A 14,439-nucleotide genomic window follows, 5' to 3' on the forward strand; every position below is an offset into this window, starting at 1 on the left:
TGTTGACGGTGGACAGAAATTAAAGTTTTGCCATGGGGCGTAGAATAATGTTGCCGTTTTAAAGCAAGTTTTCTGCAATTCTACACATTTTGCCATGGGGCTGCGAGAAACATGATGCAGCTGTACAGCTAATTTCCTGCAATACTACCCATGTTTGCCATGGGGTGAAGAAAAATGTTTGCCGTTTTAAAGCAAATTTCCTAAAATTCTACCCATTTTGTAATGACTTATACCATGCTAATATGACATCTGCCCTGCGTGCCCGGGCGGTATTCGGCCATGATTGCTACAAGTTTAGATAGCTGGCTAGACTAAATACCAATCTAAATATTGATAGCTGACATGGCTAATTAAGTGATGGCCAGTGACTGACATAACAATAGAAAATTGGGGGCCCAAACCTGGTGTCAATGAAGCATACTCTCCCCCAGCCTCCAACTGACATGTTCCTGTTCTCATGCTTCTACAAGCAGTGAGTAACAACAGGGTTTTTCCTTTACACAGTGCCACCCAATGGTTCAAAGTGGAACCAACTGTAAGAAGGGGGGGGGGGGCAATATATATACAGCAGTATATAAAAAAGTGCAAATAATTATCCTTGCTACCTATTTGCTGTCAGCAAGTTATAGTGTAGCTGAACTAATTTCACTTAAATTCAAGTGTTGGCCTTATGCTATTTATTATCATACACACCAAAATTACTTTACTTTCTTTATCTGTTCTAACGCCAATAAATGGAGCACTGGTCAAATCACAACAAGTTTCCCCTAAATACTGACCTAAAGTTGGTTTTGTATTTCAACATCTAATGGTAAAGTTTTAGATTTGAGCAGGGTCAACTGATCCTAGATCCGTACAAAGAGCCAATTTAAGGCGCGAGCGACCGCCCACGTTTGAGAAGGCGCGGTGGGACCTCAGCCAATGGGATTCGGACATATCCGGCTTCGCTGCAGAGGGAAGTTCACTGTTGTTACTTTACAAAGGAGAACGTTTTCTGATAGTGAATTTGAACACAACATACAGGTTGGTAATTTAATGTCGCTGATGGTGTATTAGCTACATACACATTTTATGACGGCTTATTTTAGGATAGTATGTAGCTACATTTTAAACAAGTTTGATTGCTATGCTAGCTATGCCTTTGCTTGTGACAGCGCGTGAGCCAAACAAGCAGTAGTAAAACGTGGTGGCAACGTTACTATTTTGATTCTTGCATTATTTATTTCCTACCTACATCACTCATGTAGGTTGAGTGTGTTTTGTGTGTCAACGGCAGGAGGACTTTCTGGGTGTCTTATCAAACGAGAGAGTGTATATTTACGTCTCAACCCGAGAGCATGAAATACTGACATCTCGAGGTGGCTCATAAGTATTGCATTCCAATTGAAGTACAGGTAATGGAGTAAAGTACTTAGGTAAAAATACTTTAATGTACTACTTAAGTCGTATTTTGAGGGGGTCTGTACTTTACATTTTTTTGATGACTTTTTCTTCACTACATTCCTAAACCAAAATGTATGTACTTTTTACTACATACATTTTCCCTGACACCAAAAGTTCTCAATACGTTTTAAATGCTTAGCAGGACAGGAAAATGGTCTAATTAACACACTTATCAAGAGAACATCCCTGGTCATCCCTACTGCCTCTGATCTGTTGGACTCACTAAACACATTTCATTTGTAAATTGTCTGAGTGTTGGAGTGTGCCCCTCGCTATCTCTAAATGAATTAAAAACTAGAAAATGTTGCTGTCTGCTTTGCTTAATATAAGGAATTTGAAGTGATTTATACTTGTACTTTTGATACTTAAGTATATTTTAGCAATTAGATTGACTTTTTATACCTAAGTATATTTAAAACCAAATACTTTTAGACTTTTTTACTCAAGTAGTATTTTGCCGGGTGACTTTTACTTGAGTCATTTTCTATGAAGGCGTCTTTACTCAAGTATGACAATTGGGTACTTTTTCCACCACTGAGTACAGTAAGAACAGTCACAGCACAGTTAAAACAGTATGCTCGTGTGGAATTTAGGGGCTTACATGATTCCATGTTAATGTCATAACATTTGTTTTAGCCATATACCTGGCTCTGGTTTTTGATAGTTACTTCTCTAGTTACCTTTTAATACAGCAATTTATAGAAAGTCTCTATTGAAAATGTTCCTAACATACAGTACATAATTTATATTCAGTTGCCATTAAGGGTGGCTGGAAAAGTGCTGTATTTTATATCATGTGGAGCCTGAAAAGTTTTATTCCAATGCATTGTGTGTGAGATGTAAAAAGCGTAGTAGATCTGGTTTGGCAGAAGCAGTTACTGTGATGTCACCAACAGTAATAGAGCACAGAAGAACAGTGTGGGCTCCAATGTTTGCTTCTCTTCGAAACACTACTGGGTGACCAGACCAGAGAAGAAGATAATGTCTCATTAACAACTGCTAAGGGTGGGCTCATTTTGTACAATAACATCTGATGCATTTATGTTTAAATATGAAAATAATTAGCTAAATTTCTTTTGTGTGTTTTTAGGGCCCTTTAGTTAATGTTCTGGCCTATGGTTCCTGTCATATTTTTGTGAACAGATGCACATTGCATAACACAAATGGGTGATTTGGCAGCAATTATATATATTTTTTTATTGTTTATGTTTCTTGTAAAAAAATGTAACAGAAATGATTTTGTCAGGGACCAGGGTTGGGGTCCATTCCAATTTCATTCAACATTTTTAATTCTTGAATTAAGAAGTGGATAATTTACATTTAATTCAATTCAAATTTTATAAATCTTCAAGTTATTGAATTGAAATTAGACTGTGGGGTTTTTGAGTATGAATTGAATTGGAATTATAAAAACATTTTAAAGAAATGTTTTCATTAGTCCATACAGTCCCAAAATGTTTTGATCAAGTTTTCAAGATAAAGATCTTAAAAAATACAGAAAGTCGCAATAAATACACTTTCAAAAATCGACCACTGCGACACAAAAAAAGCCTGTTGCAAATTCGCAAGATTTTAGTTTTAGGTGTCCAAGATTAGCTAATACTTATAATCAAGGAAAGGGGATACCTATTTAGTTGCACAACTGAATGCATTTAACTGAATGTGTCTCCTGCATTTAACCCAACCCTCTCTGAATCAGAGAGGTGCATGGGGCTGCCTTACTTGACGTCCACAGCAGTTGTTGGGGTTTAACTGCCTTGCTCAAGGGCAGAATTGGCAGATTGTTCCACCTTGCCAGCTCAGGATTCGAACCAGCAACCTTTTGGTTACTGGCCCAACGTTTTTAACCGCTAGGCTACTTGCTGCCTCCTCAGTTATAATTTGAAGGTAGGAAACTACAGTCGATCAACCTAGTCTAGGCTAACACCTGATGGAACCTGCTTGATGCTAGGCTGTCTAAATGGGAGAAGACTCAGTAAAGCCTATTGGAGAACTGATCTTTTATTCTTTTGAAATGACGTCAACAATTTAAAAACCTTCCTTTACCCAAAGTCCACAAACATATCTTCGAAAAAGTATTTTACAACAATATTGACTCAGTCGCATATTATTTCACACTCTAAATGCATTTTGGACGAAGCGTGTGTGTGTGTGTGTGTGTGAGCCAGTTGGATATGCGGCATACCACTATACTCAACCTCTTGTGTGTTGAAAGCTGTGCTCCCATCACAGGTCAACAAGGGGCGTTTGTCCTTAATTTGGTTGGGCTTTTTTTTCCTCTCTTTTAAACAAGTAATTATATATTCACATCGCTGAGCCATAGGGGCTTTCCAGCAGAGATGATGGCAAGACATTAAACAAGTGGTGTGTAATGAGGTGGTCGTAAAACACAACCTGTGGTGTCCCTCACAGACCTGTCATTATAGCTAAAAACAACAATAACACACGACTGCCAGCTCCGGACACACACACACGCTGTTCTCAGGCTACACACAAGCACATACACACCTGACACACACACACCGTCACAACCCCCCCACCAGTTTATCCGCATCATCATAAAAGGTGAAGAATGTGTGGTTTATTTCTCAGTAGGGTTCGATGAGAGACTAGGAAGAGATGGAGAGAGATGGGGTTTCGGTCTAAGACGGCCCAGCACTTCTCTCCTTGCTGTAAGTTCAACTGTATTTGCCATTTACAGTACATGGGCCTACATCTGTGATACAAGCACGTGTTCTGAGATTCTCCATACAGCATGCTTTTTAATTCACTTCTAGGTTGAATCTGTTTCTGTGAAACCGGCTCTAAGAGTCAGGGGCGACAGGTAGCCTAGTGGTTAGAGCGTTGGGCCAGTACCCGAAAGGTTGGTGGATTGAATCGCTGAGCCGACAAGGTAAAAATAGGTTGTTCTGCCCCTGAACAAGGCAGTTAACCCACTGTTCCTAGGCCGTCATTTAAAATAAGAATTTGTTCTTAAGTGACTTGCCTAGTTAAATAAAGAGTTGGGCTACTTTAAAAAAGTGCCTTGTTCTCTACATCCTTGATGAGGTTGGGATGTTGAGGCCTGAGTCCTTTAAAACACTACCCTGGTGTTGTGTATGCCTGTTTTCTTCTGGCTGCTCGAATGGAATACAGGGTGAGGACAAATTCACTTTGTCCCAGATGGGCCATATGTTTGAAGAGCCTAGTTGTGATTTTTACTGCTTCTGTCACTTTGCAACACCCACAGAACATGTTATTGTTCTACTTCAGCCCTCCATGCCTCTAGAGAAGGGTTGCACTATTCTGGTAACTTTCCCAAAATCTACAGGTTTTCCAGAAATCCCGGATAGAATACTCCTGGAATTGGTAGGAAGTACGGGAATCCTCCATACGGGATTTCTGGAAAACCTGAAAATGTTGAATTTTGCAACCCTACTTTGGATCCCTTGTCCTGCTAGTGTTCCCTGAGCCGTGTATCATATCTGTCTGTTTGTCTTCCATATACCATGCTCCGCAACAGGCTGCCCCAGCCCCAATAGAACCATGTCCCAGGCCCAGACGGGATCCATGGCTGGCCTAAAGCCCCAGGAGGTAGCCTTCTGGCTAGGAAAGGCAGTGGAGTGGGGCCAGACTGAGAGCCCAGACACCCAGAGAGACACCTGCCTTCACCTGGGCCCTCTCAGGGCCTTCCTCCAGCTCCTCCTCACAGACATACACATGCGGGTAAGTGGACAGTGCCCTGCCCCATCCCAAACAACCCAACACCCATTCTTCTGGCCCCTTCTCCTGTCTGCTATCAGATTTGAATGTATCAGATAGGTGGATCATATTGCTAAGCTACTGTACACCTAGAGGTTCCTGTAGATCTGCTAACCATTGAATGGGTAGGAGAAGAGGAACGGGTAGTGTCTGGACCGGATCCAAGGGCCGTATGTTTTAGGCTTCTCAGAATAAGAGTGCTGATCTGGGATCAAATGCCCGTCCCCTGTCTACTTAATCTCATTCATTGTGATCTAAAAGGCAAAACTGATCCCAGGTCAGCTCCAACTCTGAGAGGTTTAGAAGAAGTTATTAATTGGCCACAAAATCAACATTTTGCAATGGCAATCTCTGGAGTGGAGTTGAAACCCATTGTAAAACCTGTGGTTTGAATCGAAGAGGGCAGTCCAAATGCACAGACAAAGGACATCAAGGATCTGGAAGGATTCTGTATGGAGAAATGGTCGAATATCCCTCCCAATGTGCTCTCCAATCTCAGAAAACATTTTAGAAAAAGGCTCGCTACCGTTATCCACAGAAGAGGAGGTATTGAAAACAGGTGTCAATAATGTTGACCCTTTTCTTTTTTTTCCCATCTGAACAATTGTATTATTATAAAATATATATATTTTTTGTATACAATGCAGCACAGTATTTGAATTATTTATTTTCTACAGTAATATTTGCTCACCTTTATCAAGGGGTCAATCATTTCAACCCCACTTTATGTCAGCCCCAGGGTGAGAGCATCTGCAATGTGAAAGGGAGGGAGAGAGTGAATGAGTGTGAAGGAGAGAGGGAAGGATCGCTTAATTGGAGTGAAATCCTTTCCCGGCAGAGGGCTCATAAAAGAGTGGTTAAGTAAAATACTTCTCGGCACCAGTGTTGCCTTCTTTGATGACTAGAAGACTTTATTGTGGCTTTCGCCTCGAGGATGAAAAAAAATATTCCAATTAATATCCATTTCCTAATTTGCTTTGGGTTAGGACCCAAGGAGCTGTATGTGTGTTTGGTTTTCCTTCTGGCTGGTGGGGGCCTGCTGGATACACTCATATACACACTCACTTAAAGAGTCAGCATTACAAGTCTGTGTGCGTGTGTGTGTGTGCATGCATGTGAGTGTGAGTTGGTGTCAGTGTGTGCGTGGCAGTGTGTGCGTACGTGGAGTACGCAGCTCTTAGATACTTACCTATACCACTGACACCTTCCATGGGAATGAATGTCTCCAGTACTGCCCAAGGGAGGCAAGGGTTGAGTCTCAAATGTACCCCATCTCCCTGTACACAGTAGTGCACCACTTTCAACCAGGGCCCATAGTAGTGCACTATAGATCAGTGGATTGACGTTGCTTTGTCATATCTTTGCCCTGATGACATCGTTGGACAGACAAAGGGTCCCATAAACTCCCTGTGATCACCACGTAATCAGCCACTTCTGTTCCTAGATGTCTTGGTATGCACAGTAGATACAGCATGTCTAAAGCTTGGCTTTTTATGAGGGACAGTATTAGTGTGCCCAGTCACTAACGTGATGCTGATTTGGCTCTGGTAATTGGTGATAATTATTTTCTGTTGCGACGGCTCATTCATTCTTTCTTTGAGGCCTGTATGGTATGTTTCAATAGCCTCAAACTGTAATAAAGATCTTATTGTAAATAAATATTCCTTCTGGGTTGCGTCATACAAGGGGGGCGCACGCACACACACACACACACACACACAGGCGTGTCATGTTAAACTGAGACCATGTGTTATGTACAGGATTGGAAAGAGTGCGACGCTTTGAGTGTGTTCCAGTGTACAGTACATTGGCAGGGCGAGCACATGTTGAAGTGATGCATAGAGAGGCCATCGAAAAGAAATGCGACAACAGTACCGCCCTGGCTGTGTCACACACAAGATGCTAGGTCTACATTTTTAAGAGATGCTACATCGTTAACGCCCCAGGTTCCAATGAATGACATCAGGGACTCTGTTTAAGACTGGAGAAATGCATGCTTCCTTCCTTCCTCTCTACCTTGGGTAATCATAGGTTGGTAACCTTGCTTTCTCTTATCAAATCAGGTAGAGATCAGTGATTTTTCTGAACATTTCGTAGCGTCACACCCTTCTGAACAGACCCTTTGTGTCATTGGTCAGTATTAAGCTAGCAACGACTAGCTGCCATTCCCTACAGTGTTCTGCTACAAGCTCTCCATTTTTAATTGGCTGGAGAAAAATGTTTTAAATGGCCCCTTGTTGCTGTGAGCTGAAGAGTCTTCCACGCACAACCAGATGCTCACTTAAAAAAGCACACACACTCACACACTCGCGTACAGTTTGTAAGCGGGCAAGGCTGAGCCCCAACACCCCAAACTACCTGGCCCGTCACACCACTACCTGGCCCATCTGTTTTGTGTATCTCTCACATTTCTCAACACATGATGTGTTCTCGCTCTGGGGGAAAATTAAACCCAGGAAATGTTTATGGGTGAAATGTGAAAAACAAAGTTGTACTAAACTTATGAATGCTTTGTTTTTAGTTTTTTTACTCTAGTTACTTAAGATTGTACAAGTGGGTCCTGGCAATCTGTTTGGGAAACCCTGTCATGGTACTGTATATGCTACAGTACACACTGTGTATGCTACAGTACACACTGTAGTTGTGTATGCTATTCTATGTGAGAAATTGCCAAGAAAGTGAAGATCTCGTACAAGGCTATGTACTACTCCCTTCACAGAACAGCGTAAACTGGCTCTGACCAGAATAGAAAGGGGAGTGGGAGGCCCCGGTGCACAACTGAGAAAGAGGACAAGTACATTAGTGTCCAGTTTGAGAAACAGACACTTCACAAGTCCACAACTGGCAGCTTCATTAAATAATACCAGCAAAACACGAGTCTCAACGTGAAGAGGCGACTCTGGGATGCTGGCCTTCTTGGGACAGCCTTGGTTTGGCCCACCGGACAGAGGAACTCTGTCCAGAAGGCCAGCATCCCGGAGTACCTCTTCACTGTTGACGTTGAGACTAGTGTTTTGCGAGTACTATTTAATGAAGCTGCCAGTTGTGGACTTGTGAGGCGTCTGTTTCGGTAGATATTTGCCGTTTCCACCTAGAATAGTAATTTACATTATTAACAATGTCTACACTGTATTTCTGATCAATTTGATGTTATTTTAATGGGCAAACAATGTGCTTTTCTTTCAAATACAAGGACATTTCTAAGTGACTCCAAACTTTTCAACGGTAGTGTATGCTACAGTACATGGTAGTGTATGCTACAGTACATACAGTCAGTTATAGGGTATTGTCCCAGATGGCACCCTAATCCCATGCACTACTTTTGAACAGATGGGTCCTGGTCAAAAGTAGTGCATTACATAGGGAATAGGGTGGCATTTGGGACACAGCCTTGGTTTGGCCCAGTCATGTTGGTGTGGAGTGTGTTAGTGTCCGTGCTTTGTGCGTTTCCAGAGCTCCACCACAGAGACCATGAGGACTATTCCCTTCATAGGCCAGTTCCTCGGCCGCCTCTGCTGGAACCCCTATGTCACTGTGGATGGTGAGTGGACTGTCAATAGGGTAGGGTTCGGTGGATGGATGCCTTGCCTAATGTGTTATCTTGTGTTTTGTTGTGTGTGTCCTGTGTTCAGCTGAGAGCCGATCACTCCTGCTCCAGAGTCTGTGGAGTCTGTATTCAGAGGAACCTCATAACGCTGTTGAGAGGAAGGCCAACCAGTGGATACGGGTAATAATATATCAATCATTCTATCCCTTCATCACTCATATTTTGTATGCACAAAAAAACAACATTTAGCACTTACACCTGTGTCCTTGTCTATGATTCCATAACTTACAGTGAGACATACAGTACCAGTCAAAAGTTTGGACACCTACTCTACTCATTCAAGGGTTTTTATTTATTTTTACTATTTTCTACATTGTAGAATAAACGCAAAGACATCAAAACTATGGAATCATGTAGTAACCAAACGATTGTTAAACAAATCAAAATATATTTGAGATTCTTCAATGTAGCCACCCGTTGCCTTGATGACAGCTTTGCACAATTTTTGGCATTCTCTCAACCAGCTTGACCTGGAATGTTTTGCCAGGAATCTTAAAGGAGTTCCCACATATGCTGAGCACTTTTAGGCTGCATTTCCTTCACTTTGCGGTCCAACTCATCCAAAACCATCTCAATTGGATTGAGATCAGGTGATTGAGGCCAGGTCATCTGATGCAGCACTCCATCACTCTCCTTCTTGGTCAAATAGCCCTTACACAGCCTGGAGATGTGTTGAGTCATTGTCCTGTTGATAAACAAACGATAGTCCCACTCGGCGCAAACCAGATGGGATGGAGTATCGCTGCAGAATGCTGTGGTAGCCATGCTGGTTAAGTGTGCCTTGAATTCTAAATAAATCACTGTCTCACCAGCAAAGCACCATCACATCACCACCTCCATTTCTCACTGTAGGAACATACACACGTGGAGATCATCCGTTCACCTACTCTGCGTCTCACAAAGACATGGCGGTTAGAACCAAAAATCTCAAATATAGACTCATCAGACCAAAGGACAGATTTCCACTGGTCTTTGACCATTGCTCGTGTTTCTTGACCCAAGAAAGTCTCTTCTTCTTATTGGTGTCCTTCAGTAGTGGTTTCTTTGAACCAAATCGAAAGTCTCCTCTGAACAGTTGATGTTGCGTTATGTCTGTTATTTGAACTCTGTGAAACATTTATTTGGGCTGCAATTTCTGAGGATGGTAACTGTAATGAACCTATCCTCTGCTGCAGAGGTATCTCTGGGTCTTCCTTTCCTGTGGTGGTCCTCATGAGAGCCAGTTTCATCATAGCGCTTGATGGTTTTTACGACTGCACTTGAAATGTTCCTTATTGACTGACCGTCATCTCTTAAAGTAATGATGGACTGTCGTTTCTCTTTGCTTATTTGAGCTGTTCTTGCCATAATATGAACTTAGCCCTATTTGGTAAAATACCATCTTCTGTATACCACCCCTACCTTGTCAAAACACAACTGATTGGCTTAAGTGCATTAAGAATGAAAGAAATTCCACAAATTCATTTTTAACAAGGCACACCTGTTAATTAAATAGCATTCCAGGTGACTACCTCATTAAGTTGGTTGAGAGAATGCCAAGCGTGTGCAAACCTGTCATCAAGGCAAAGGGTGGCTACTTTGAAGAATACTTTGATATGATTCCATATGTGTTATTTCCTCGTTTTGATGTCTTCACTATTATTCTACAATGTAGAAAAGAGTACACAAAGAAATACCCTTGAATGAGTAGGTGTGTCTAAACCTTTGACTGGTACTGTATACTTTAACAGCCATAGTAAGTTCTCTTAAAGCAAAGAGTATTTTGTATGGAGTGATTTGAGCGCCAACAAACTGTATTTGTAATCAATATCTTAGAATTTTTATGCACAAATTGATTGATTGAATTCATAAATGTAACTTGTATTTCATGATTTGAAACTAAATTGAATGGATATTGCATTCAATTTTAAAATGTAATTTAAATGTATCTGTTTCATTGTGATAAATATCAAATGTAATTGGTTGTGTACACATATTTTGCAGATGTTATTGAGGGTGTAGCGAAATCCTTATTGTTCTTAGCTCCGACAGTGTTTTCAGGGCAGAGGTCCTGAGTTCGAGTCTCCATATGAGCTGAAATGGGGGGAAGCGGTATTTAGTATTTATTAGGATCCTCAATAGCCAAGGCAGCAGCAGCTACTCTTCCTGGGGTCCAAACAGGATTAAAACTATTACATCACAACAAAACAACAGCCTTTATCAAAAACACAACAATATATCGTACAAGATATTACATATTTACTCTATTATTACACATTTACAATATACAATTTATTTGTAATACTTACATTAATTTATACTACAATATTGTAATGTTTGTGTGTAGAGTGCGTGTGTTAGGGTGTGTGTTTCAACACAGTGAGGTGTTGTTTTTTAAATATCTGATTTCACTGCCGGCTTGAGTTACTTGATGTGGAAGTGAGTTCCATGTAGTCATGGCTCAATGTAATACTGTGTGTTTCCAAGACTCTGCTCTGGTGGCATGTCTTGTGGGGTATGTATGGGTGTCTGAGCTAGGGTTGAATGGCAGGAACCCGGTTACCGAGATTTACCACCCAAAACCACAACCTTTTCCCAGGATAAATAACTGCGAGAAACCGGTAAATTCTAATTAATTGAAGAGCGTGGTGTGAAATGGAACTGTTAAATGATATGAGATGTCTAAATCTGGCTTCTCTACAGCCTCTGCATGATGAGACATCAACGCTCAGGGTGGGGACAGACTGCCCATCTCAGTATGGAGCACAGTTCACAATGCACGTAGACCAACCATCTCACCATGGTAACTTATTTTAGTAGCATAGGCTGTACTACAGTAATATAAAGGCCGAATGTGTGTCTTAATTTACCCATCTCCATCTGGCTTTCGGGGGTCACCTTATTTTTTTCATTTGAAAGATTTAAAAAAATGTTTTATTGCAGCTGCAGAGTTTTAAAACAGCTTATCACTCAAATATTGTCGGTGTATGCATGAGCGCACTCTCGCAGTCTTTCTCTCTCTCTCTCCACCAATTCAAATTGCATCCAAAATACATCATCCTGTTCTAGATTGATACTTTATTTAGCCCGATAGATGTCCTAGCCTACCTCTTTCAGGTAATAGTCAATGCAGTATTAGCCTTATATTTAGCTAATTAATAATGGGTTATGTATGTAGCTTCTAATTTATAGCCTTTGTCTCTTGCGCAATATGCACGCACCTGTGCTCTGCTGGCCTCTCCTTAAAAAACTTTCCTGAGCTCTTGGAGTCCCATGCTGGAAAAGCAAGACTAGAATAGCTTGCTGGATATTTTTTGTTGTGCATTTCTTATACCAATGTATTATTTGAAGAGGGACGCAAGCTCTTGTTTGCTGAATGTTAAATACAGCAGCCAATGGAACTCACGGGTAGTTTGAAAGAAGAGCGAATGCGCGATGGCGGTAGGCTATATCAGTTATTCATTCACACCCATAACCTTTCAACCTTTGTGAAGAGAAGAAAGCCTCTGCATCTAATTCTAGTCCTTTATTATTCAACGATGTCATTAGAATGATGACGATAAGGACAACTGAAATTATTTTAACTGTTGAAAGCAAGGAAGAAATTAAGTAACAATCGAGAAAGAAAAGAGGTAGTCTAATAACATTAGGGGAAATGTACAGTGCATTCGGAAAGTATTCAGCCCCCTTCACTTTTTCCACATTTTGTTACGCAACAGCCTTATTCTAAAATGTTTTTTTTTTATCCCCTCAACCTACGCACAATACCCCATAATGACAAAGCAAAAACACATATTCAGAAATGTTTGAACGTTTTTTTTTTAACTGAAAAAAAAAGTACCTTTTATTTACTTATTTACATAAGTATACAGACCCTTTCCTATGAGACTCGAAATTGAGCTCAGGTGCATCCTGTTTCCATTGATCATCCTTGAGATGTTTCTACAACATGATTGGAGTCCACCTGTGGTAAATTCAATTGATTGGACATGATTTGGAAGGGCACACACCTGACTATATAAGGTCCCACAGTTGACAGTGCATTTCAGAGGGAAAAAAACAAGCCTTGATGCCAAATGAATTGTCCGTAGAGCTCCGTAGATTGTGTTCAGGCACAGATCTGGTGAGGGTACCAAACAATTTCTGCAGCATTGAAGGTCCCCAAGGACACAGTGGCCTCCATTCTTAAATGGAAGAAGTTTGGAACCTCTAAGACTCTTCCTAGAGCTGGCTGCCCGACCAAACTGAGCAATCGAAATATACACTGGAGTTGCTTACTAAGAAGACAGTGAATCGTCCTGAGTGGCAGAGTAACAGTTTTGACATAAATCTATCCTGAAAATCTATGTTAAGACCTGAAAATGGTTGACAGATCTTGAAGAATTAAAAAAAAAAGATCAATGGGCAAATATTGCACAATCCAGGTGTAGAAAGTTCTTAGGGACTTACCCAGAAAGACTTACAGCTGTAATCACTGCCAATGGTGCTTCTACAAAGTATTGACTCAGGGGAGTGAATACATTATGTAAATTAGATATTTCTGTATTTCATTTTCGATAAATTTGCAAAATGTCTAAACATGTTTACACTTTGTCATTCTGGGTTATTGTGTCTAGATGGGTCAGAGAATCTAAATTGAATCCATTTTGAATTCAGGCTGTAACACAACATCTGTAATAAGTCAAGGGGTATGAATATTTTCTGAAGGCACTGTAACTCAATGCTAGTCAGCCTGCAAACTGAACACTTCTAATGTAAATATAAAATATGTGTATAACTAACCGAAGATAGACAACAGCCTGTCCTTTCCAATGGGAACAAATGAGTCATAGTGGGCAGAACAAGCAATAATGGGGTGGGCCAAGCCAAGCACGAGCTAGCGAGATGCTATTGACATGTTCTAGCATTAATTAGCATATTTCCATTAGGGAACACCTACTCTGTGAAGTGCACGTGTGCAATAACTCAATTAGCCTTTGCACTCCTAAACAACACGGATTTTTGGAAACGTCTACAAAACTTAGTCCACTCTGTTCTTAACCGATTCTAGTTTTGGTAACAGAAAACTGTATTGCGATCAAATGTTTTCATCGATGAGAGAATTTGCAGAATGTCTGCCAACATCCATCTTCAACAACTGCCCACCACTGGACTTTCTCTAACTACCATATCAATACCATATTATGTCCCGTGTGGCTCACTTGGTAGAGCATGGTGCTTGCAATGCCAGGGTTGGGGGTTCGATTCCCACGGGGGACAAGTACGATAAAAAAAATTGTATGAAAACGTATCCTACTGTAAGTCGCTCTGGATAAGAGCAACTGTAATGTAAATAAGTGGAAACGCCAAATGGATGCTTCACATTTATACATCTGGTGAAATATTTGTCTCATTGTTCTAACCGTGATAAATATGATTGAAGACAATTTGTGGGCTTGCCTCAGCTCAATAAAAAAATGTGTAGCCTACCATAGTCATTTATCTTTTAATATATTGAATGAGTGAATTATTTCAAAAAGGCATAAAACTTATTTGGTTGTAATGTTTCACATCAAGGGTGGTCCATCCTCCAGGAGAGCTACTGGGTGTGCAGGCTTTTATTCCTAACCCCTCTAACAAACCACAATTTAGAAATGAGCTGCTCAATCGAACCTTGATAAACTGACTGA

The 14,439-nt window shown here is 40.8% G+C and overlaps 1 protein-coding gene across 6 annotated transcripts in view; it reads left to right on the plus strand.

Moving 5' to 3' along the window:
- Positions 1–900: 900 nt before the first annotated feature.
- The window catches only part of fancc (FA complementation group C), a 36,748-nt gene continuing 23,209 nt past the window's right edge, over positions 901–14,439 (plus strand). Inside the window, exons 1-6 of one of the 6 annotated variants that reach the window (XM_035786117.2) lie at positions 901–1,023; positions 2,340–2,448; positions 4,036–4,115; positions 4,946–5,148; positions 8,638–8,725; positions 8,817–8,911. In XM_035786117.2, the coding sequence (XP_035642010.1) occupies positions 4,073–4,115; positions 4,946–5,148; positions 8,638–8,725; positions 8,817–8,911 (429 nt within the window). In that variant the 5' untranslated portion in view covers positions 901–1,023; positions 2,340–2,448; positions 4,036–4,072. Of the gene's footprint in view, positions 1,024–2,339; positions 2,449–4,035; positions 4,116–4,220; positions 4,337–4,945; positions 5,149–8,637; positions 8,726–8,816; positions 8,912–14,439 lie in introns of those variants that run through there. The other 5 variants (XM_035786116.2, XM_035786120.2, XM_035786118.2 and 2 more) reach the window with 5 other exon arrangements.

Source organism: Oncorhynchus keta, chromosome 14 (genome assembly GCF_023373465.1).
Source record: "Oncorhynchus keta strain PuntledgeMale-10-30-2019 chromosome 14, Oket_V2, whole genome shotgun sequence".
Classification (NCBI taxonomy): domain Eukaryota; kingdom Metazoa; phylum Chordata; class Actinopteri; order Salmoniformes; family Salmonidae; genus Oncorhynchus; species Oncorhynchus keta.